This window comes from Strix uralensis, chromosome 1, assembly GCF_047716275.1.
Source record: "Strix uralensis isolate ZFMK-TIS-50842 chromosome 1, bStrUra1, whole genome shotgun sequence".
Taxonomy (NCBI): Eukaryota; Metazoa; Chordata; class Aves; order Strigiformes; family Strigidae; genus Strix; species Strix uralensis.
Window position 1 is genome coordinate 4,318,000 of NC_133972.1, and position 25,300 is coordinate 4,343,299.

At 41.4% G+C, this 25,300-nt stretch overlaps 1 protein-coding gene across 2 annotated transcripts in view; it reads right to left on the minus strand.

Moving 5' to 3' along the window:
* SMARCC1 (SWI/SNF related BAF chromatin remodeling complex subunit C1) overlaps window positions 1-25,300 on the minus strand; it is a 93,256-nt gene that overhangs the window by 19,087 nt on the left and 48,869 nt on the right. For both annotated transcript variants that reach the window (XM_074873952.1, XM_074873992.1), the window contains 6 exons: window positions 21,052-21,310; window positions 20,217-20,378; window positions 10,555-10,610; window positions 8,631-8,745; window positions 7,589-7,743; window positions 2,249-2,383 (listed from right to left, as the gene is read on the minus strand). In XM_074873952.1, the coding sequence (XP_074730053.1) occupies window positions 2,249-2,383; window positions 7,589-7,743; window positions 8,631-8,745; window positions 10,555-10,610; window positions 20,217-20,378; window positions 21,052-21,310 (882 nt within the window). The remainder of the gene's footprint in view (window positions 1-2,248; window positions 2,384-7,588; window positions 7,744-8,630; window positions 8,746-10,554; window positions 10,611-20,216; window positions 20,379-21,051; window positions 21,311-25,300) is intronic.

The window sequence follows — 25,300 nt, forward strand, 5'->3', positions numbered from 1 at the left end:
GCAGTTTTACCCCTAGATTAGCATTAAGACAACTGGTAGTAACACATTTTCTGGTGGGCCATCTATCAGTAATTTACATTTGCTCTTCAACTCTCAAAACTCAGTTACACCTGCAGCGGATCTCAGGCACCTTAATGAAGATCAGCACGTATCAGTTCACCACACAATCTTCCTACACAACCCGATTCATGACATCAGCCAAATTTTTAGGTACACAGTCATGAATACTACACTCTTGATGATCTTCAAATTTGCAACAGCGTGTTTTTGCACTGTTGCAAAGTGATTCACAATTAGAAGGGGCTATTACAAGTGCTTAATGTATACCCACACAATAACCATCATTGTACTACAATTTCATCTCCAGCAAGTAACTCCTCCCTAAACAGAAACAGTAAAGGAGGCATTCATGTGCTATTATAAATTCTGGGTCAACAAGGCTCCTACCAACAGGATCCCTGGTTACACACAGAGTTGGCAGCACTGAAATGACTTCAGTTTAAACCCTGAAGTAAATGTGTTTTGCCTAAAATCTAACACCCTCCAGTCTGCAGCACAGATTTCTTCCAGCACTTACAATCGCCTTACTTTTACTATAAGAAAAAGCCAGTGCAGCAAATAAGGAAATATGCATAGTGTGCAACAGCACTAAGGAACTTTTTTGCTTTAATTATTCCACTACATATCCACAATGACAGGTGAAAAGACCAAATTTAACTATCAGGAAGCCAAGGGAAAAATTTGTATGCACATTTTAAGAAAGGAAAATGTCATATGCCTCAAAATGGAAAAAAAAAAAATCCTGTCACTAATAGAATATAACCCCGAAAGAAAGGAACCCGCAGAGAACCTTTTCAAAATAGTTAGGTCCATTTCTTGAGCTGCCAATCAGTGTCAGAGGCAAACCCCACACTGAAATGGTTGAGGATGCTGAGCAATTGAGAAATTCTTGCTGACATTCTGCTACAACAAAAGACCACAGTTTGTCAAACTCTATCAATGTGATTAATGCCAAAGCGAGGATGCAAATTCCATTAAATTCACATGGTAGGGCAAATGTGAAAACCCCTGGAATGACGAGTCAATATCTTCAACACATTTAGAGTAATTGCGTATTGACAAAAATGAGCGAGCTAGACAACAGAAAACTAAAAAAATTGACTGCTCTCTGATAAAAATGAAGTTTTGGGTCATCTTTACAGTAGTTGGAGAAACCGCTTCTCTGAAAGCATGCTGCACTATATATGAAAGAATGCTTAGCAACTGATGTGCAATCCAGCCACTGACAGGCAGAGGCAGCATCCTTTCCACATTATACCTTGATTTTAGGGATACACAAGTCTCCAGCGAGGTGTCACTAACAGTGCTACAATATAAATAGGATCCTGCTTGGGAGGCACCGTAAAGATGCTCTCTTAGTGTCACTACCTTCTTCAGCTGGCTAGACCTCAATCCAGACCTGTGCCCTGGCTTACAGCCTCACTAGACTGAGGACAGAAGCTAACAACCTTCTTGCTTAGCTTGCCCAGCTCCTCCTACTCATCAGTCACACTTCATCACTAGATCTGCCAATTTAGCTTTGTTCTATTTTGATGCTTTCCTGGTCCCTATGAGCAACCACCTTTTCCCATCTCCTGACATCCTGGCTTCCTTGCCTTCTCTTGAACCTGCTGTTGCTCTCTCCAGCTCGGGCAAACCCATCATCACAAAATGAGAAGCTGTTACTCCTGAGCACGTATCCTTCTGCTACTGCATCTCACTTTTGAGGACTTTCCCCTACTGAGAATGCTGTCCAAACAAAACCTGAACTGCTTGCTTAAAACCAAATCTCCAGTCTAAACTGGGTCAGGAAGGAAAGGCAGGACAGAGCTGGTTTCCCTTCCCTTAGGGAAGTAAAGTTTCCACCCATTTCACTCTCTTTACAGGGAAAATCCATTTGCATGTCAGATATCATTCATGTGATCAGGTCTACCTAAAGGCTCACGACCGATTCCATGTTCATGCTTAGATGACAGGAGCAGGGATTAGGAAGCAAATCTAGGATACCACCAGTTTGCTGCTTATGGCAAGGAGAAGATGCTAGATAAAGAAGGAGAGGGCTCAAATGCTGCTGCAGTGGGTAATTATGAATTCTAGCTGAAGGAGAAAGATCTGCATAAAGGTGGCAAACAGCTAAAGTTGCTAGTTTTCCAGCTGTTAGCATACATAGATGTTTGCAGTGACTGACTAATCCAGAAACCCTACTTACTGCCTCTTTCTCTCTGTCCATAATGGTTTCCAGCTCCTCAAAATGGCGAAGTTTTATCTCCAGCTTCTTCATCTGCGTTTCCACCAAAAGAGCAACCAGGGACTTGATCTTCCGTTCTTCCACTGCTGCTAGGTGCTGAGGATAAAACACAAGTTTTTGTGTTACACACATTTCACAAAATAAAGTGCTGTAAGGGAACAAAAAAGCCAGCTATGCCTGCCTCTAGCTTTAGCCATCCTATTGCACTTCTGGACAGAAAACAGGGCCTGAGATTATCAATCTTATGCTTGGAACCGGAAGCCCTTGAGAGATTATTCAGATTTTAATCAAATGAATAGGTGTCAAGCTTTAATACAAGAGGTATTGTGCACGCTCGGGACTCGTAAGCAATCCCATTTTGCCTCGAAGCCTTCCGAGCGCTGTGCAACAGAGAGCACTTTCAGTGGAAATGCAAATGAGGGAGCAAGGGTACGTTGTACCGAGTCAGCTGCAGGTCATCCAAAAAGCTTTCACCAAAACACACGCAGAAGACTTTTACCTGGAATGACCCACAAAGACAGCGAGATGACTCTTGCATGCCTTTGCCATTAAAATATTTTTCACTCAAGTAAATGAGAAGCTATGTATCTAGCTAAGCATATCCCCATTACACGCAGCACCACACCACTAAACCATAAGCTTTCTCAGGGCAGCAGTTCCACCTCGGGCTAGGGAGAACTTGCAGAGAAATCTCTACACAGATATTAGAAGAAACTTAAAAAAAAACATCTCCAGTTTCTTTTTATAACCGGGTTGCATAGTATTGCTATTGCAGAAGAAAGCTGAAGGCAAAGCTGTATTTAAACTGCAAAAGCAAACTGCAGAAAAAGGCAAATAGACTCTTTACAAGGCTTTAGCTTTACCCCATTTACATATACACACTTAACACATAAATGATACAGGAGATATATATATGTATGTGTGTATACGTGATATATGTGACAGCCTATAAAAGTGTTTCACATCCTCCAAGTGTGAAAGGCATGTTAATGATGCTTTCTACTAGCTTTTGGTAAAAGCCTGCTGTTCAAAATGAAAATACACTCAAAACACTCCTCAAGTGTACTGCCTGGGAGTTTCTGTATTAATAGTCAAAGGATGTTTCCCAACCATAGTGTCTGAGCAAAGCCTTACTGACACATCCAAGGGTGGAGGGGGAAGGAGAGTTGGCTTTTGAGAAGGGAAAGGTGAGGGCCAAGGGGAAGAAGGAAAAAAGAAAAAGCTGGATCTCACCCAGCTCAAGCTGCAAACAGAGACTCATATTTAGCAAGCTGTGCCCCAAACCTTGGCTCAGAACTGGGTGAAATATAGAGCTAGAGAAAAGCAGCATTATAAAACTCCCTGGTAATCCTAATTATAAACAGAATTTCTCAAAAATGTACGATATTGTTTCCATCACTAATATGGTGTGTCATTTGACAGCATGCACCTTCGGTAACCCACCAGCAATAAAGCAAGTCTTCAGTAAATCTGAACATACGCTCCAGACTCTCCCTAAATTTAAATCAGGTACAGTTTGAGAGGATCAGAGTGATCCCCCAAGTTCATCTAACAGCACGCCACTGTGAAATGCAAGTAGGCTACCCAGTTAAATACTGACCAGTGGTGCATACATTTGAAATCAAGTAACTGAATGGCTGACAGAACTAGAAAATTTAATGTCATTTAGTGCTGTATAGTAACAAACTGATTTCTACGAAAAGTCAGTGACAGAAGTACCTTTGTTGTCATACACAGCCTCCTGACAGTCATTTCGCCTTGCTTGATGTGTGCAATTTTAATAGCAAAACCAGCTTAACGGAAAATCAGCAAGGCACATGATTAGGTAAAAGACGGGTCTCAAAATACACATTAGAAAGGAAATGAAGTTTTTCCTAGAGACCCAAAGTGACTGCTCCTTAGCCAGGCATTACGCAGTGCTTTCACGTGGACAAAGTCATTACTAACTCTGCAGGTGACAAAAAAATAGTACGACAAAGTGATTTGAAGTGCCTGATAAACACGTTGCTGTTTAATAAGCAAAAAAGAAGATGGTATGTGACATTATCCCGGGACACAGCTCACTAAGTCAGCCAGCAGACCTGGCCTCTGGTTGAGAGCTGGTATAGAGCAAAGCTTTGGTTTAGTATTTAAACAGGAGCCCTAAACACAAGTATAGCCAGGAGTGCCTCTGCGCCTGGGCTTGTGCCCGTCACCACAACGCTGACTAATTTCACTGCTCAGAAATTTTATTTCTGGGTGAATACTGTTAAACTCGGGAGGAGGCTAGCTACTGACCTAGCACACCCACATTACAGGCACTTTCCCAGAACCCAGCCCATCCCCCAATCTTCTTAAACCCAGCTTTAGCTGTGAAATTAGCTAATCACAGCAAGAGCATGAATGTGACAACTGGTATAGACAACTGTAAAACGAGACCACAAGAGACCTCTGGAAAATGGATAGCATCCTAGCACCATCTCACTGGAACACCGTGCTGAAGTCGTCTCACCCACACGCAAGAGGTTAGCTGAACTTGCAACAGGCAGAGAAGACTACTCTTTCTTCCTTCTCTTGTCCTATTTTGTGAAAGGAGATGAGATGCTTCGCCTAGCTTTAGTACTGTGAGGCCAAGAGGGGACAAAACTGTCTTTCACGAATGAAACAGAAGAAATAAAGGTGGCAGATAACACAGCACCATCTAAATTAAGGCACACAGTGGGAAAAAATAAGTCCTGTCATGCATACTTTCAAGCATGAAATGAAAAAGGTCCTACAGAGAGTTTCTAGAGCAGCAAAAAGGAACCAATTAAAGACATAATTTGATTTGCCTGTAAACAGAAGATGGGATGTAGCTGCCTGCAAAAACAAACATGATTTTAGCAACAGGGTCCCTTCTATTCCTGAATTTTACATTTCTAAATACCTGCAACACATGAAAAAGGTGGTTGATAACCGAAGGCTTTTTAATTCAATAGGCAAAGGGAAGTGCTGCAATGCTACAATGGTTAGTGGCTGAAACGCATCAGACTAGGAATAAAGCTTAACAGCAGAGTTTAAATCCCATGGAAAAACTTACAGACAATTATAGGAGGTTTTGCATCACTGGCAGTTTTGGTATCTAGAAAAGATGTATTCAATCACAGCTACCTCAAAACGGGAATTCAGGGAAGTCATGAGATCAGTGTTATGCAGGAGGTCAAATTATGACCAGGACAGTCCTTTTCAGCAGTGTAGGTGATAGGTCAAGAGCTACAGCAGAACCTCTGCAGCTCAACTGCAACTGGACAAAAGCTAAGAGCAATCTGCAGGAGAGAGCACATTTTCCATCGGGTGCTACTTAAGCATAGAAAGGAAAAAAATAGCTTACATTGATTTAGGGATCTGAGAAGAAAAGGAGGAAAAGGGACTTTAATTCTAATATTGTTTGTACAGAACCCGGTAAAAACACATTTAAAATTGTTGCTCTTCTACATGTAGTAACACAGAGTCACACCCCACTGGATACCACTTCTCACACAGCACAACTTACTGGGAAAGCCACTTACTCCCAAAGGAAAAAAAACCACTTCAAGTGCCTGCCTTTAACCCCTGTTTCTCCTTAGAAGCCAACTGCAATATTCCTCTGATATAAAATCATAAGGAAAACCACTTTGTAACAGCTCTTTGCATGACCACGTCTTGAGTTTATCATGAAGAACCGAATTACTCTCTCAGACAAGATCCAGCTCACTGAAAGCCTGAATATTGTCTGGGTTTTTAAGTGCAAGTGGAAAGAGAAATCCCCATTGAACTTGAATTCTACTCTGAAGTGTGAACATCCTAATTATAATAGATTATTTCCTGTAATATAAAGCTTAAATTCTTCTAGAATATTACCACCACCATAATGAAAACTGCCATTAGCCAAGTCCCTCCTCCCTCTAGCACTCATTATCACCAAAGGAAGGAAAGATCATCTTTATTCGGAGCAAGTAGCCTTCCATAAAACAGAGATTAAATTTAACGCCTCCTTATATACATGCAGAGGTTTTTTTCATCTTGGCTGAAAATATCTCTGAGTCTGTTGAGCTAAAAGTAAATTACTCTCAGTAAGACAGTTTGGTGCTTCGATGCAGACAGGCAAATTGATGCACAAGGGAGCCAGTTAGGACTCTGCACTCCACCAAAATAACGAACCTGAAGCGTGCCTGTGAAGTGGGATTGCACACAGCCAGGGTGCCTCGCTCTGACACTAAGCAACACTGAATTCATGCGACTTGTGATTGGAGAACCTGGCTTGAAAGGTAGTAAGTAAAAATAGTCTCAAATCTCATGGGTTCATAAAGGAGGGACTGCATCATCCTGACAACACCTATCATCACACCATTCTCAATATGTATGATGCAGCCAGGAAAAAAAGTCTAAAGTTATAAGAGTCGAAGATCAGACTGGAAAAGGCAGTACAACACACTCAACACCTCATTACGTCTACCATTACGTCCTGGAAATCCATCAGGAAATAAACACCACCCATGCTTTGCTTTTGGTATCTATAAAGTAGGTGACATGGAACATGGCACTGAATCCAAGAGCAATTAAGAAACCCACACTAGAACTTGAAACCCAAAAAAATATGTAAAGACAAAACAGATTTTGAAAAAGATAGTATGATAGAAGTGAAGGCAGTCTGGTTCCTGCAAACAGAAAATGAAAGACAACATGCAATTAGTAATTATAGGGTAAAGAAAAGCTATTAGATAGGACACTGATTCAATCCACAGCTCCTTAAGAGACTGCAGACAAATAGAAGTTTAATGATAGAAGGAGAAGAACGTGCTTTTAACAGACACATGGTACCTCTTAAAAAAAAAACAAACACATTAAGTTGTCTATAAAAAACTGTAACGCTACAATTGAACATCACATTGTTTTTACAGACAAAGAGTCCAAGCACAGAAGGCTCGTGTGACATCCACAGAACAGCTGGTGGCCCAGCAAAAAAGGCAAGGGAAGGGTTTTATCACCCAGGCCTATGCCCTCAGCAGTACGGCCAGGCCTATCAAGCAGAGAAAAGTCTTTCCAAAAAATGACAAACACATTTTGGGGCTATTTCTTAGAGATGTTCGCCGACTTCATAATCATAAAAGTAGCTGCCTAAATTAAAACTATGCTATTTCACTTAGGAGTTTAAGCAGAAGAGACTGAAGGCAGCATTCGTGCTCCTTCAAGGTACTAGAGATTAGAACATGGAATCACTCAGATCTGGAACAAAGGACCATTTTAAGAAGAGTTCTAATGTGAACTGGAAACCAAGCCAATGGATATTTGTATAAAACAAACCTTTGCTTTGGTGGCAGCTGAGGCAAGGGCAGCAGCTGCAGCTGTAGCTACGTTTCCTTCCGAGATTTCATGTTCTACTTTCTTCTTCCCAGCCTCGTTTTCTTTGTCTTTGCTTGCATCAACGTTCTCCTTGTTCTCTTCCGCCTCCTTTTCTTCTGAAAGAGATTTCCCACCAAGGCTGTTACGTGCATTCTTCCCTTGTTAACAGCATCGCCTCAAGACAGGAATTGCACCACGCATGCTGCTATTAGTCAAACAAATTAACTCATCCACAGGCTGTCACGTCCCTACGTTACAGTACTGCTACTTGTCCACAAATCCTGACAGGGGAACAATTCTAGTCTAAGAGGATCCGATCTAACAAATAGGGCAACTTTAAGTGCTTTTAGCTTCCATCCTGTCAATTCACCTCTGCCATCAGCATACTCTCATCAGAACAATTTCAGATGTGCTTCCAAATCAACTCCATTATTACATCAAATCCAAATGCTTCTTGTTCTGCCTGGTGCTAAAATACTGAATGTAAGTTCCAGGAAAAAACAATATATCCATGTGGTACAAGTGAAACGTGTTAAAAATAAATAACAAGAATAATGTCTGATGTAGAAAAAAACCAGTATCCTCAGCCTGTCAAAATAAAGGCTCTGCATCACTTCACAGGGAAACCGAGCTGCCATATTAACTTCTAAGGGTAGGAGCGAGCAGTCCCATTTCTTTGCATCAAAAATGATCAAATGGTGTGCAATACAGGCAAAATAATATAATTTATATGACCTACACGCACTTTGCTACTGCAGTTTCTTCACCCAGTCACTACACAGTGAAAGAAAGCTCAGCCGAGGTCTAAAATGAGTTCAGGAAAGAATTTAGCGCCTGAGCTTTGCAGTGAAATTAAACTAGAATATTTACTACTGAACCATGAAGCAGCCTGATGTGCAAGAGAAAATATTTCTGCCACAGTTGAGTTTATAGTCTATTCCAGCCACTTTAGAGAAAGGCTATTAAAGCTAACACAGCTTGAGGAACAGCTGGGAACCATTACCTGGCTTGGTGTCTGCAGTCACTTCACTATCTTGCTCTTTTTCGGGATTTCTCTCATTTTCTCCTTCTTGTACTTTATCGCCTTCCTCAATTTCACTCTCCGCTTTGTTTTCAACCTAAATGGGATGAAAGATTGTTGAAGAATGAGAGATACAGAAGACATTCACTGTTAACTTGGTTTATAGCTTCCAGATTAGTTCACTATCATAAGGGAAGGGATTCAATTTTAAAGGTTGACTGCTACTTAAGCCCATTTTCACAACTGCAACTCAAGTCTGAATAAACAAAGTAACTGCTATATTGGACAAAGTCCATCAGATTCGATAACCTAGGCCAACCTGGGTTCATCTGAAAGTACCAGAAATCCTGAACTAACATGACAGACATGTGCTTCACCCCATGTTGCCCTCATTTACTCCAGTAGTTTGTACGTAAGTGTTAAGTATTATATCATTTCCAGTGTCTGCTGTGTTAACTTTTATACAGTATTCACCTACCCAGACAGCTCCAAATTCTGCAGAACTCACGGTCACAACAGCCTCCTGCGGCAGTAAACGCTACAACTGAATTACACGTTACAGTAAAATGCTTCTGTCCAGGAACCAGTGGAAGGGAGCAAGCAGCAGCTTCATGTTTAACACCAGAAGCATCATTTTCCCCTTGAAAACACTCCAAATTGAACTGAATGTTTCTCGTTTACTCTGCTCTACAGAAAAATGCATCTTTCCAAGCTCTGACCAAGTCTTCTATGCTTACCTCTACCTAAGTGTACCTATTTATCAAAAATGCAGCCAAAGAACTACCTGGAAACAGAGTGAGAAGTAACATCGAGAGTACACTCAGCAGCCGTCGGGTTAGTTTTATCTCATGCATTTGATGGAGGCAACACAGAAATATTGCCTGTTGCTGCGGACCCAATAAGCACCTACCACCATATATTTAGCAGGGTGATGTTCTAATTCTAGGATATTAGTTTAATCCCAGCTCAGGTCTGAAACAATCACAGCCAGCGCCACTATTGTAGACTATCTGAAAAGAGGTACTGTGTGTGTAGGCATGTGGTTATGGAAAAGCCCCAAGCAACTGCATTCTTGCAGGCACTACCAACAGGTTGAAGGAATTAATTTCTAAATATCTGATCTTTATGGGCAGGATGCACCATACCTGACATCAAGAGCACACAATACACACATCTATAACCAAGAGTTAGCCCAGGCTTCTTGTAACGAGGAGTTTTATTGACCAGCTCAGCTACAGGCACCTTGACCAGCCAGATCTCACCCTCCCCTGTCCACTAAGCTGCACACGATCGCACAGACTGAACAGATAAAGTAACCTGTACTGTCACTGCAGAGCTGCAATGCAGCTGGGGCAGAGGTTTCATTCAGGTTCTCTGTTCAGCTCCACATGCCACACTTGGAAATGGTTGCCAAATACTGCAAGTGACCAGAACTCGCTTTCCTGAAAAGTCCTGATCTCTGATCTTGTCAGAACTGAAAGCTGTGTTCAACTTGTAAAAGACAAACTTTTACAGAGCAAGACTTCAAGATGATGCTTGCTTTAGACCACTACAAGTCATGAACTGTAACATACCAACATCCCTCTGCAGCTGAAGTCTCTAATTCATTTGATATCGCCCACTCCACATTTCCTCCCAGTCCAACCTTTTTTCCTCAGGATTAGAAAACACCACACCAACGTCTCATTGCCACTTGCCCAGCAAAAGAAATGTCTCTGTATGCTTTGAGACTAAATCTTTCCTAAGAAAACGAAGCCCTATGGAGACTGAAAACCCTTCCCTATGGACATACACTGACCATCACACTACCATCTACCTTTCTTATCAGGCATTTTAGAACGTAGTAATTTAGGTTTGTAAGTGTCAGAAGTATCTTTTCAGAATCAGTGTACTGAGCCAAGCTTACCTTCTCAGACTGTTGCCCATCTGTGTCTGTTTCCATCTTTTCTTCTTCAGCTCCCTCTGAGAAAACAAGCAAGTATTGAGAATTGCCATACTCAACATTTATTGCAGGGTTCACTAAAATTTTCTGTTCTCTAACAACAGTGGTTTAAAGAAAGCCACTACATTAAACTCCTGAAAGACTAAAAGCTATTTAGGCTAATTGTAGTTTAAAAATCAAGTTTACTTGCAAATTTAAATTTAACTGGTTTTTCTTTTCGGCCCAACAAGCAGGACAGAGCATTAAATTATCTATGCTCTGCTGAAACCCCCAGTTTGGAGAAACCACCAAATCTATCAATTTTAGCTACATAAAGGGCAGTTCAATGCACAGTTCTGCAGCATTCAAGTCATTCAGTAATTCCCACTTGTAAGTCGCAGTATTATAAAATGTTTTTCCCGATACAGCCAATTTGATTCTGTAGATGGTTGTCAGTTACATGATTAACCTCAGTTACGGTGCTGCCAGACTTGTAATTCCTCCGTAGCACAAGATCCCCTGAGCTGCTTTCGATGAAAGGTCTATCCAGAGGCACTGTCATGTGCCGCGGGTCAGCTGAAGATTTAAATTCTATTTTGCAGGTGGTGCAAATACCAGAATTCTCCAAAGCAGACTTCAAAATAATTATTCAACACCGGAGTAACATTAAGCACTAGCAAATTTGTTAAAGCACTAACGCTGTTCTTAAACACTAAGGATCTCCTGTTATTTCTGGCCTCAAAACCCCTGGAGTTGAAGGCAGCGAGCACTTATCCTCCGCGCTGGTTTGATGTGAAACCCTGCACAGCGAAACCTTATTTCACACCCTTTGTACCCGTGGCTTTGCAAGAGCATGATGACCAACTGGTTCTCCAGTCCTGTACGGCTTCAAACTATATTTCTCCCCAAAGCACTCTGAAATTGTATCCAAGCCCTCAGAAATACCGACAAAGCAAATGTCTGAGTCTGAACCAAACAATGAAGCTTAAATCAAAGAAACTGGCCCAGAAGGTGTAGTCCCATGCTAGATGTTCCTGGACAGTGCTCTCACTCCAACCTTGATCGTTCATTCTCCTGCTTCTTCCTCAGCTGTACTGCTATCAGTACTCGTGCGTTTGTACTGAAGAATGGAACAATTAAATGATCCGAGTTAAACCCCACCAACACTTGCTTCACCCTCTCACTGAAAAAAAGCTGTATCTCAGGTCCTCCTCAAGAGCCCAACTGCAGCTGCCTAGTTAGGGGCAAAACAAGATATGAATCACATCTGAGCACAAGAACTGGTTGTTGGCTAGATATAAAGCAAGAAAAGCACATAAATTACCAGCTGAAAGCTCTGAGTTTCTTCTGCATCCAAAATATAGCCAAACAAATGAGAAACAGAGCTGAGGCTGAATGAACACACCTCCTGGCAATGTTGTCACAAGACAGCCTGCTCAACTCCCAGCTTTTCAAAAAGCAGGCTTTCCAAGATGCTCTGAAAAAACAGAGCTGAGTTGCACCTTCAGTGCTAACGCTGAAGAAGGTAACAGCACTGGGCGAGCTCTTAGTTCTCCCCAGTGGCTTCACGTGCTGCTGACTGACATCGTAAGATGTGCAGGGCTCTCCATAAAACCACCAGCTGGGTTCTCTGGGCAATAAGATTTTCTTGGACTTCTCCAGGAGGTGGAGCCTCAGCCTTACACCATGACCTGAATGTTCAGAGGAATTGCACCAGACAGTTCTCTGCCCAGACTGGCTCCAAGCCAAGGCTCCCGTCCTGGGGTCATGAAGTACTTCCTCATGGAAAAAAGAGACACGTGCCAAGCATGTGCTCAGGAGGAGACCTCTACAGAGAGCAGAGGCAGCTCACCTACACCACTGCAGCCTCCAACCCTGAACTGGTCATCAAAAATCTCCATGAGAAGCTAAAAGTATATAATAGGAACTATTTGGACACTCGACAGGTTCTCACCACCGTGGATGTGTGGGTCAGGACAGCATCTGCTGCCTCTTACACCTTCACATTTGGAAGCCAGAACAGGTCTGCCAGATGCCCTACCACCACCACATGTGAAAAAACCTTAGAGTCAATACACAACTGCGTGCTTCCTGATACTGCTCGTTTTGTTTGGGTTTGGTTTTTTTTTTTTTTGGCTGACTAGACTGAGCTCTTCAAGCTTGTAACCTCTTATTTACTGTCTGTTTGGCATTCAAATAGCTATTACAGAGATATCTGAAGAGTTCTGCCAAAACAGAGCCAGGCATCCTTGCATTACAGATTGCTTTCTGAGCAGCAGCTGACCAGTTATTATCCCATCTAACTTCAGCATCTACAACAGAAGACCAGCCTAACTGGTATACAAGCAAAACCAAAATGAGGAAGGAAAAAAATAAAAATAATAATAGTAAAAAAAATCACTGGTACCATGTACTGGATGCACGCACCTCGTAAGAGAGGTGAGTGTTTTAATAACAGTATAATCTTGTGCTTAAGACACATCTCTCGCTGCTAGCCCTTGGTTCATTCATTAAGTTATTCCTTTACAGAGCATCTATTTAAAGTGGTCCTACTAATGACAGCAGGCCTCAGAGAGGAGAGTATAACCACCACCATAGTGATGGAGAATATCATGAAGGTGTCTGAATAATGTGCTACTTCCTGATATTTTGTATATGGATTGTTTAAAGGCCCAATTTATTTGCAGCACCCAGCAGTTCTGCAAGAACAGACAAGAGGGAAGTGTCAGTGCAATCCCATACTCCTTGTCTAGGATCTTCATTTCTCTTCTGCAAGAACAGAAACTCTAGTACAATTTAACATACGGAGGCATTAAAAGAGCAGCTTATTTAGATTATGGACTTCCCAACACATGCTGCCATACCAACATAAAACTGCTGGTGAAAAGCCCTGATCCATCTCTAAGCTTCTGAAGACATTAGCTGGGGTTGGGTGCTCATTTTTGGTAATCCTCATTTTACTGGCAATGCCTGTGTGCTACGAAACAGGTGTACAAAGTGTTTTATTTCATAGTAACAGTTCCATAGAGAAGTTTTTACAAAAGTCCCTTCTATATATAAGAAAAACACACTAAAATGTCTGATTGAAATATAATGGTTTTACTCTTGGCTTATTTTAAGATGATAAACCTACTTATCTGAAGTATTTGCTACCATAATTCAATTTATGGAGACTGGGGACGTACCTCCTCAGAAGTTTTATCTCCGAGTTAGGATTTAGCGACCTAATGATGTCACAAGGAAAATCTAGATTAGATTTTGTCAGACAGCAAGCCTAGGAGCAAAGTTCCAAGCTGGGCTTAAAATGTCACCTCTCCTAGTAAATGAAACAGAAAGCTTTAGAAAGAAAATTTTATTCTCTCCTTTAGCAAAAAAAGTGGAGACAAAGTGCAGAACACTCCAAGTGTGCTTGGGTTGTTGAGATCATGAGCTCAAACCAGGAAAGCACGACACATGAATACACAAGTTTTCATTTTGGTGCAGCTTTGACCAAACACCAAGAACTTCAAGATTCCTAGTATTGGGATACAGTGTAATTGAAAGAAAAGAGCCTATAATTTTGTATAAGTAACCCAAAACTTAACCACAAGGAGAAGTGGAGCAATTCTGAAGTTCTACTTCATACAAAAACTCCAAGTCAGAGTGCAACAAGTCAGAAAAGCTCTACCCTGTGGACAATTTTCATTCAAAACAGGGAGGCTTCTGTCTCTTAAAAGCTCATGATTTGATAATTTTTTCACTCTTCTGGAAGACAAGAACCTGGAGCTCAGGTTCTCCAGTCTAGAATCAGGCGAGCAGAGACTCAAGTCTCAGCATCCCATACTAGCAGGAAGCATCTTGACCATCGGGCTACAATCTCCTCTGCTGAAGGCTCCTAGTCCAAAGGAGTTCCCACAGGAACCTCCAGCTACACATTCATATTCCAAGGGAGGAGGAAAAATTCCCTAGAAAATTCTCGTCATGCAACTGCACAAGATTTGCTCAGGAGCGCAAACTTCACAGGTGACAACACTTCTTGCCAGACACAGAACCACATTTGAGAGAAAGCTGTAAGTCAATAATCATGTAAGCTGTCCCTAAGAATGCCATAAAGTCTTACACAAACTTTCCTCCTCTACCCAAAAAGTCAGTTTGTTCTTGCATCTTTTAGTTCAGACTGAACTCCTGTTCGGTCTAAACTCAGTTTTGAATGTGGGTTTTGTTTTCTGATTAGAGCGCGTTTCAAGGTTTCCCATCTTAAGGCAAAGTTTTTCAGAAAAGCAGCATCCAGCAACGCGTGAGTCACTGCGACAGGTGAAGACGTGAGCACAGGATGAGTTTGTGTAGGTTTACAATGTGCTACACATCAGGCATTGTCACAGATTGTAAGTGTTTGCTATTAACTCTCTGCAAGTATTGGGACAAGTTTTATTAAATATTCCTTTTTTATTTCCTATAATCATAGAAAGGTTTGGTTGGAAGGAACCTTTAACCATCAATCCAGTCCCACCCCCCTGCCCTGGGCAGGGACACCTTCCACTAGCCCAGGTTGCCCAAAGCCCCGTCCAACCTGGCCTTGAACCCTTCCAGGGAGGGGGCAGCCACAGCTTCTCAGGGCAAATTTGGAGACCAATCTGTGGACCATGGTAAGAGTTCTTAAGCGACTACTGCTGCAGAGGAAGTTCCAAGGCAAACAAGACAGCCCAGAAAGACAAACTCCTTCCCAACCACCCTTCAGAGAAAATTTTCTCAAAGAAAAAAAGCACAAAGTAAAGAAAACTTACCTCACAGTAAAGAAAACTGCCCTTGGACTTTCCCTTGTGTCATAATACATTTGACAGACACTTTCCAAAACAAAGTGTTCTTTTATATGACATAGGGACATATTCAGCTACAAAGAGTCAGAAGGTACGTACATGTGACAGTAAGATTATTGCCAACATCTTGATTTAACTTAGGTGTTCTAGTCCTGGCTGTAATAATAAATGTTATTTTAAAATCAGGATGACAACTTTAGGCAGGTTGTAGTCAATGGTTTTTGAAAACTGTTTTGTTGTATTAGCTACTAAGCCCTTATTTACAGTGACAGCGCTATGCCTCTGCAGTTCCCGCCGGCGTAAGCCATTCTGCACTTGGGTACGTCGAGGGGACCATGCTGAAATACTACATGTATGAGGAAAAAGAAAATGAAAGCTACCAATTATTAGTCTGGGGGTTAAACGAGTTTAGCTCAGTTGAAGGAGGTTTTTGCTTCTAAATTATGGGCTGCTGAAAGTACCTCAAAACAATTAAGAGTCCCATAAAAGTTCATCTCTAATCCAAACACAAAAGGATCAGGAGAAAACCAAAACATTTCTGACCTTTTGCATGAGAATGACAGAAGTGGCTCCTGCCTTTCAGTTCCCTACAAACACAACCATACTGACTTTCCTGTATGATCTAACGAGATTAATGAAAATAACTGACAATACAAACAGGAACCGATTAGTCGGAGATACATGTCCCTAATACAAAAAGGGAAGACTTAACTTTAATGAGAAAGACCCTGTAATCCCTTTTACATGGCACCGATGATGCTCTTTAACCCTCTCCAGCAGGTTTGGTATTATACCCTGCAGGCTGTGGGGAATCAAACTAACAACACTTCTCAAATCAGCAAGAGGCAGATGGTTGTGAGTCACCACAAGACATCTTTCAAGTGGGAGAAACCACTTGCAGACCAGGAAACATTGCCTCTCCATGCTCCTCTTCATATCTGAGGCAAATATTTTCTGTCTCTATGGAAGCTTGCTCCGTTTTGCATATTATCTCCAAGAACATGCAGCTCTGCTTTCCAGTACATAAAGGACCTAAAACTGACTTCTGGCAAAGCCCAGTGGCTTTACAGAGAAGTTAAATTGACTTTCAGTCAACAAGGAAAACTATAAAATATTTCCACGGTAAGCATTTACCCTATTACCAGCAAACAGACACTTGCAGCCTAAGCAGACACGTAACCTCCACTGTCATCAGAAGAACAATAAGCAAATCCCCACATGAAGGCACTGAATCACTAGTGTGAGTTTCAGCTCAGCAAATAGTTTAAAGATGCCCTCGAGACATCCTAGTCCCCTTTCTTTTCACTACAACTTGTCAAAACTCCGGCTTGAGTATTAATATTTCATTGAGAGGAAATCTACTGTAGTTACGGAAAAACCCTGGGTCTGTACATGATAATTATGCTATAATCTAAACCATAATTTACATTTTCCACAGTAAGTCATGACTCCACAGCCAGAGCTTCCTCTGCTTCATGCAGCTTGTAGGCGTACAGCAGGATAACCAAGTGGGCTTCCACGGAGAAGGGTGGAGAGTTCACAGAAAGCTGCTGCAGTTCTCGTGCGAGCTGCACCAGTCCAGCACGAGAGGATTGATGGGCTCAATCCTCCACGGTGCAGAACTAGCTCACAGGCACCTGGATACACGCAATGTGGATGAAGTGCTCGGAGTCTGTTTGTTTTAGCAACGCTTGCATTATTTCAGCGTTAAAGCACACCCTGGAGACCCAACAGAAATCCTCCTGCCAGAAATGAAGCAACATAACTTCACCCGTGTATGTATACTTGCGTGTAGCCTTCTAGTATGTGTCTTTGAGAATGATACAAAACCATCCATAAAATGTTAAATTTAATCATCCATTTAAGTCACTTACAGTTGTAGCAGAGCCAGTAAATCAGACCACCATTCCCTCAGTGTTTACTGTCAGAGATGAGCTACAGCTTGAAGCACCCATACACTTATGTCAGCAGAAATACTTTCAGTGAAATACTTGTTAAAATAAGACCTAAAATGCACAAGTAACTGCCTCCACTACAGGCACTTCAGAGACTGCCTCGTGCCTCATTCAGCACACAGATATGCAATCAATGTAGTTAATCACCTTTGGAAAGCCATTAAGAAAGCACACATACTCCGTGTAGACATAATTGAAATTACTAAGTACCACAGGAGTGCTGAGTATTTCCCTTCTCTGGAGCTTAATTGCTAGCCTAAAGAGCCAGGATCTCTTGTTTGCTCTCCTCGGTTCATTTTTCCTAAAACAGATGCAGAGCATCATCATCTCTCATACTCTGTAACCTACAGTGGGGCAATATCTTGGAAAGCAGAAGACAGTGTCTACCATGCTTACCACAGCATCTGAACCACTTGAGTCTCCTCTTTGCTCTGTTAAACCCTTACTATATCAATTTAAAAGGAGCCATCATCAGTTTTTAGAAAAACTAACAATGAAGACTTAGAAGAGGAGATTCTTAGATATTAACTAACGTAAGCTCCTGCAATCTGTTTCAGTCACGTTCTCCCCCTTCGCATTCCACGCTACCTGCAAGTCATCAATATTAAGAGTTTCAAAACTATCATGGAGCTGTGATGTAATTTTGTTTCTAAAACACAACCACCAATGAACTTGAATTATAGTATGGAATCCTAAGCAGATATTTTTAGTTCTCCATAGTGATATTTAAATATAAAACTTCAGGTCTAGCCACGCAAACACACAGCTCCATTTCAGCAGTCGCGCACCCCAACACTATACTTCAACGTATTAACCACCCCTCTGCAAGTGCAAGCTCTGGGTTCCCCTGTGCCCTCCAGTGCAAAGCTGTTCTGGAGGTGGAAGGCACCGCAGATTGTTGAATGACCCAGTTCACTCTTGCTGAGCAGCTCCCCCAGGGAGAGCCATCTGCTGTTGTCCTAATTTATTCCATTAGTCACAGCCCAATACAAATCGCATTAACTATAACAGGACAGTATTACTTATAGAACTCACCACACAGCTCATTCAGAAATAATCGTGTTATGGTCATCTGCTCTCCAACTCCCCATATTAAATGACAAGCACTTCAAAACCTCTGTTTGCAACTTGTGTGCAAATTCTCCTAGAAAGGGGCTAGCCTACACACTAGCAATGGTAAACTTCCACGGTCGCGCTGCAGGATTAAGAATTAAGACTCCAAGTAGCATACATACATGTAGCAGAGGTTCTTAACATACTACAGTGACCCCTGTACTTGGAGAACATGGGAAAGGGAAACAAAGCCTCAGGAAAAAAAAATTTAACTTAAACCAAGCTTATTTCAAAATAGCTATCAAATTAAAGGTAGTCCCAGATGGAATAACACCTAGATTTGTTTTATAGTACACTTGAAAAGAAACCCCAAAGCCTTGCCCTTTCAACAGAGCTTCGATGCTTGCTGGCAGTTCTGTGCACCAGAGCCCTGCAGAAGAGGGAGCAGCAGATACTCCAGACGCCCGTGCTCCCCTCTCAGCACACACCCCACATCTTCCCAAAGCACCGAGCTGCCTCACGCCAAGTCTGTCCCACTAAGTGTAGAACTGAAAAATGTGACGGAAGGATCGACTGGTCTGTTATCTTCTTTTCTATTTAAAAAGTATCTTCATGAGTTAAGCGGTACTTTTAAATCTAGAAGGGTAGCTTTACAATGGACGTTAAGCCGTAAATAGCAGACCTGCAGCTTCCCCTGTATGCCTAGCAGCTGATAACTGAACAGCGCTGAAGCACGCAGGTCCCTCAGGATCCCATCGCACAGTCAGGCACCTTGCTCATGGCTCTAGACGGGGTAACAGCAGGTCAACTAGGAGATGCACGAGCACAGCCCAAATCAAACCTTCCAGTCAATCTAGATTACGTTGTTTCATTTTACCCAAAGCTATACATGCCTTTAAATAGCTAGTCACTAAATCACTAAAATGATTTGTGATAAGCTGAACAGAACAGCAGCCAACTATGCTAGAGACAAAAACAAAGATCTACTGACAAGATGGTAGATCTCTAACTAACTGAACAGATGAAAGTCTTTGAGAAAGACAGTAGGTACATAGCAAACTGTGCGTGTCTACTCATTTTACTGTTGAAGGAACCAAAATAGAGTTAAACAGAAAGGGGTTACACAAAGTGGTTTCACTTTATAGGGAGCTGTCACAAGTAGTAAGGAATTTGTACCCATCAAGGTTTCAGATAAGAGACTTAATACCAGAGTATCTGCTGAATACTACAGAAAACAGCTCAGCTGAACCTGAGCTCTAAAACAAGCCCTTGTTAGTACGGCAGTGTAATGTACAACCACCAGAGCCAAGAACTGAGGCATCACTGTGTACCAGTCCACCACTTAATAAAAAGTTCCTCTTCTGCTACCACCACAGTTAGCAATGTACTCAGAGTACAAGACTTACATTAAAACTGATTACCGAAAGGTGTGATAGAACATTATAGATTCAGCTGCAGCACCACGAGCCAATAAAACCCCGTTTGCTTTATGAGAACTATAATGCTAGAAAGGCAGAATCCTCTAACTACTCCAACACCCACAGAATTGGAATGTTCTGCTCTCGTATTTTTGCTCACTGAACTCTGTGCCTCCCAAGCAATGGCATTTCCATGTAGTGAGAGTAGGAAAACAACTTTCTAAAAGTAAAGCTACTCCTAAATTCATTAATTCAGTGTCAAGAGTTAATAATCCTGCAGCAAGTAGAAGTGGAATGACCTGTCACAGTCTCCTTACCCATGATCTTCATCTCCTGTTTGAGGTGAGCTTACGGTTTATTATGAGTCAGAAAATGCCTAAGGAACCTCATCTACAGAAATTTCTGCATTTTGATGGACAGCCTACCGATTTTCTCCGGCTCATCTGGACCTGTTCCGGCAATGCAGCTGCTCTCTAGTCCGTACGTTGGATCCACCTTCCCAGAGGCTCTTGCTGCTTCCTGCACTTTCTTTACATGAGCTTCAACGAGCTCCAGAGGTACCTCCTCTCTGACTCGAGAAAATTCCTCTGTTAAAAGAAAAAAAAAAAATCACACAGTGTTATATTGTGAGGGTTTCACAGCGAATTATTAGGATTTTCTCCAATCAATATGCAGGTAAATCTCATAACAAAGTGAATTCTCAAGTACACGAGTTCCTTCTTTGCACATTAGGTAGATAATTTTCTCTCTCAAACGTGGTAGGAAAGAATCTCTTCCCAATTATATAAAACTGTCTTTTAGGTGAAAAAATAAGGGAAAAAATAAAAGGAAGTATTTAATCAAGTTTCTTAGAGGACACATATAACTGTGGCAGATAATTTCACACAAGTAAAACAGGAAAATTAAGTTTGGCATTGTGCATTTACCCATAGCGACCCTAACGACAGCAGTCACATCAACACCAACTACTAGATGGTGCTTGCAAACACATCAACAGTCAATGAGTACGAAAGGGAAATGCAAGCCATCTTCAGACATTTGGTGGCCTTTACGAGCTATTTAACTTGCCTGCACTTTAGGAGTTTCAGTAACAACACAACACAAAACTGGGTATCAGTAGACCTGCTTTCCACTTACAGGTAGATTTATTTTTACAACTTACTACTCGTCCTCTTAGCAACAGATCATTTTAAGAGCAGACTGACAGAGAGAAAATTTATAGAGACAAGGTGAAAAAAAATTGCTGGGGCAAACTCATACCTAACGCAGCCTTTGCTGCGGCTGATGCCACCCGGGGATCCACCACCGATGCCAGAAAAGCAACGGTACTCATCACTGGATTGCCAGACTGGCTGAAAGGTACGGGCTGGTAAGCCAGAGGGCCCAGAGATGCATCAGAGTTCTCCAAATAGGGGTCTTCGATTGGGAGCCTCAGGAAATGGAGAATGCACTCATCTTGGGTACGGCTCCCAACATGCTCCGAGACTTTGTTCCAGTCATCTTTGTACATCTCCAGAGCCTGCAAAAGAAAAATCATTGTATAGACATTGACTGCTCTGGGGGGGAAAAGAACCCCTATTTTATGCAAAAAGATTTTCAATACTAGTTATTTTGGTGATGGAACAATAAATCGGGATCAGACAACTATTTAAAATCGTATTTTTTATGGCAGCAAAATTATTCTGCGTAAGAAATATGAACATCTCACTGGGACATCAGTTAAATCTAAGCTGCACAGATCATCACACGAGTTTTATGCTGTTACTATATCAAAAAATTATCAGAAGATTTGGGATTTACTAATAATATTTGCATAGTTAGTTCTTCCCCATTTTGCTTTCACATGAAAAAGCTATGCAGAGGAGCAAGTTGGCTTATCCTACCAACTCTCACCAATTCTTCTAATTCCCATAACTACTCCCCCTGAGGGTACTCTTGTGTCCTCTCATTTATGTCGTAACACACCAAGCTCTTTGGGGCAGGAACAAGATTTATTTCACACATATATACTAGGTATGATGGTGAAGTCCAGTTTTTAGATCCAACAGATGTTATGAAAATGAAAGAGCATCAAACCAATATAGCAGGGAAAAAGAGGAAAATATATTCCATAGCATGAAGTCAGAAGAGATTGGTTCTCTAGCAACTGCTCACCAGTCTGATTTTTATTATGCATTCAGGTTAACAAATCATTATTATGTAGATAAACCACCTGATAAAGTAAGAACTTCCAGATGAAATCAAAGATTCTGTATTTCAGAATGTCAGTCGCTTTTAAAGTTTCTTAAGTCTTAGCAAAACAATTTAATAACAATGAGTTACTGAAGTCCCTGCTCTAGTTTTTGAAAAACTAACAATTTAGTAGTGTAAAAACCCAAAGTGGTAGCCTAATAGAATATTATCCCTTAACAAGCGTTTTTTTCCCTGAAATCTGTTTTAGTTATTTAAGCATTTGGTTAGTGTAAAGTAAGTGCTGAAGTCTCCTGAACTGTTCACTTTTACATGACTGAACTGATTCGTGGTCCAGTCACCTACAAAAAGCAAAAAGCCATTTGAGATCTAGGCAAAATATGTTAAAACTTAAAAATGAAAATGGGATCTGCAACTCACAGGCGTAACAAGTCTTCCGAAAGTATTTGATACCAGAGGCCCGAGCGAGGGTAGTAAACACTTTTCTGTTGGAGTTGCAGGTACCATTTTCATTTTAAAGTTTAACATATTTGGCTGTGAAGTCAAGCTGGTTTTTTTTACTTACGCTGTACCTACGCTACAGCAAAGCAAGGTAAGTAGCTTGTGCACTGCTTCACAGCAAGCGAGCAGGCATTTCAGCAGTAACTGGGGCAGGTGGAAGAACTGAGTTTGAAGCAGGCGTTATTAGAGTGCTTGGAGGATCCCTACGACATGTCCTTATGACTTGCTGCCTTGGACTCTCAGGCACCTGTCCGCACATATAATATATTTCAGAAGACACAGAAATCCTCCTCCTCCTCAACTAACTACTCATGACAACCGAGTTTCCCCAGCTAAGCAATATGTCCATTTCAGCATGAATGTTTGTTAAGAACAAAATGAAATGAACGGCTTTTCAATACTCAAAATCCTTCCCACAAGGCCGAGAACTACCAGAAATCTCAACCTCCAGGGTAATACGCACGACTGACTTCACCTTCCACATGCACAACCTTTCATAGCGTAAAGGCAGAATTCAGCGCTGGACTGTAGCTGTCAGATGTCATGAGGAGGATACATCCAACATGTCTGAGTAGTACACAAGCACACAAAGTTAATACGCTGGATGTTTCTGCAGAGTGACAAGTAGAAGAGAAAAACTGAGTCATCAGCCTCATGTGTTCCCTGATCTGGGAAGGGACGTTTCCACAAAAATGTTACTACGTGTGTATATATATACACATATACATATGATGGCTGTGCATTCAGAAGACATTCTCCTGCAGGACTACATGTAAAACAGACTTATTCATCATCATGAAAATATTTTTTTAAAAATCCGGGAGTTTCTGTACATACTGTTTTCTTCACAGCAGTTCTGGAGGATCAGTGTTTTGGTGTTTTTGCAGCTGAAACATAAGCTATGAGAATTCTTCAAAGACAGAGCAGCCTGCCTGAACGGGACCCCTGGGCGTGTCATGGATGTTGAAGGTCAGTTGGGGAAAAATGCAAACTGAGTAGCATTTTCAAAGATGTGGAAGTAGACTGACTAAAAGCACAGATGAGTTAAATCCCAAACTGTTAGAGATCCAACAGGCACAGAACAGATTAGAGAAAAAAGACCAAGTTGCCCGCAGTGGGTGGAGCTTTTTAGCTTCCTGATCTGAAAGCAATTTAAGCTTTACCTGTCTGAAGTTTTAAGTTTGTCTCTCTCTCTCATAGATAGGTCTCACTGCTAAATTGGGTGAAAAACCCCCCAGTATATTTTCAGAAGGTCACTGGGTCCCTGCCCTTCCCTTCAAATACAGGGTGTAAGATTGGCTGGGCAAGTACGAGACTACAGGAGTGCTGTGCTCCAGCAGACCTTAGCTGGATGGAAAGAACAACACAGGAGCTGTCGAAGACCATGAGCCAGACAACATGACAGGTTTTGAAAGCTCCGTGGAAAGAATAATTTGGTTGGGGAACGAACCAAGGGCAGATGACACGGACAGCATGGTCCGTACCGCAGGAATCAACGCTCCCCAACCGCTTATGAACCGTTCTCCTGACCTCTGTCTGACCTTGCCCAAGTGTTTAAAGAAATGAGAAACTGCTTAGTTCAGTCGGCCATCTTCATGGGGAAATATTTATTCAGTGTTCAACCTTCATTTCACTTTCCTTAATTTCATCTCTGTGCTCTAAGTTATGTGGTGCTGTCTATCCATTTTTAATAACACCAGCATTATTAGATCAGCTCTGCTTTCCATGACCACGCAGGGTTTTTTGCTCATTCTCCTTCATTGCTTGTTATTTTTCTGCTAGACGAACTAGCTCTCACAATAGTTGTCCTTACTATAAATAGCTGAAAATGCACTTAACTATGCAAGAATAGTGCTCTGTGGAGATAGGGAGAAGCAGTGTGGCAGGGAAGATGATTCTGGGAGGGAAAACAGTATTTCCTCCCCCAATTCATTCAGTCAACAGGCAGAAGAACAATAATTATTTTAGATAAGATTTATTCTTTGGAGCTTCACTGCATATATATTTGCCCAAAGCTACTCTGAGAATTTAATTGGACTGAGCTGGCTTGTTATAGCTGAATTACTTATGCTTGAAGTGTTACACTCTTTACTGATTTATTCATAGGTTAAATCCATGAAAAACAAAAACATTATTAATTTAAACTCACATTAAATAAAATTGTAATCTCAAGATTTAGGGGGTTTTTGTTTTGTTTTTTAGGGCAAAGAAATATGTCATCTGGATTATTTCATTAGGCTACTACTTGCTATGTATGACCATAAGCTACAAACATACAAAAGAAATAAATTTAAATAATAGTACTAGTAAGCAAAGAAGCCAGCATATCAAGGTATTGTTTTGTTTTCCCATACAAGAATGCCATGAAAGACATCTTAGCTGCTTCCACCTATAAGCAAAATTTTTCCATGTGTCAATAGAAAAGCATCAGCTAAACCGTGTGTATCAACCTAATGTTAAAAAAAAAAAAAAATAATCTATTTTGGCTGTTTGATGAACACACTTGCATATCTGTGAAGGCTGAATCAAAGCACGCTGCTGATTAGGCACTTTGGCCAGCTCAGAAAAGCAGCCACACACAGAAGTTGAGTATTGTTCAGCACCGTCAAGCGCTGTGAAGATCCATTGTCCATGTTTTTCCTTATGAAATTAGCTTTTCAATGGGTTTACTGACACATGTAAAGACAAAAAAGCCAGAACAATCATGCAATTGCAATCTGCTTTAAGCTCTCCAAGTAAAAACAAACATGAAAAAACCCCCAAAACTGGAATTCTTATACCAGAGCCCTGAATTACATAAAAGGAAAAAAAAAAAATC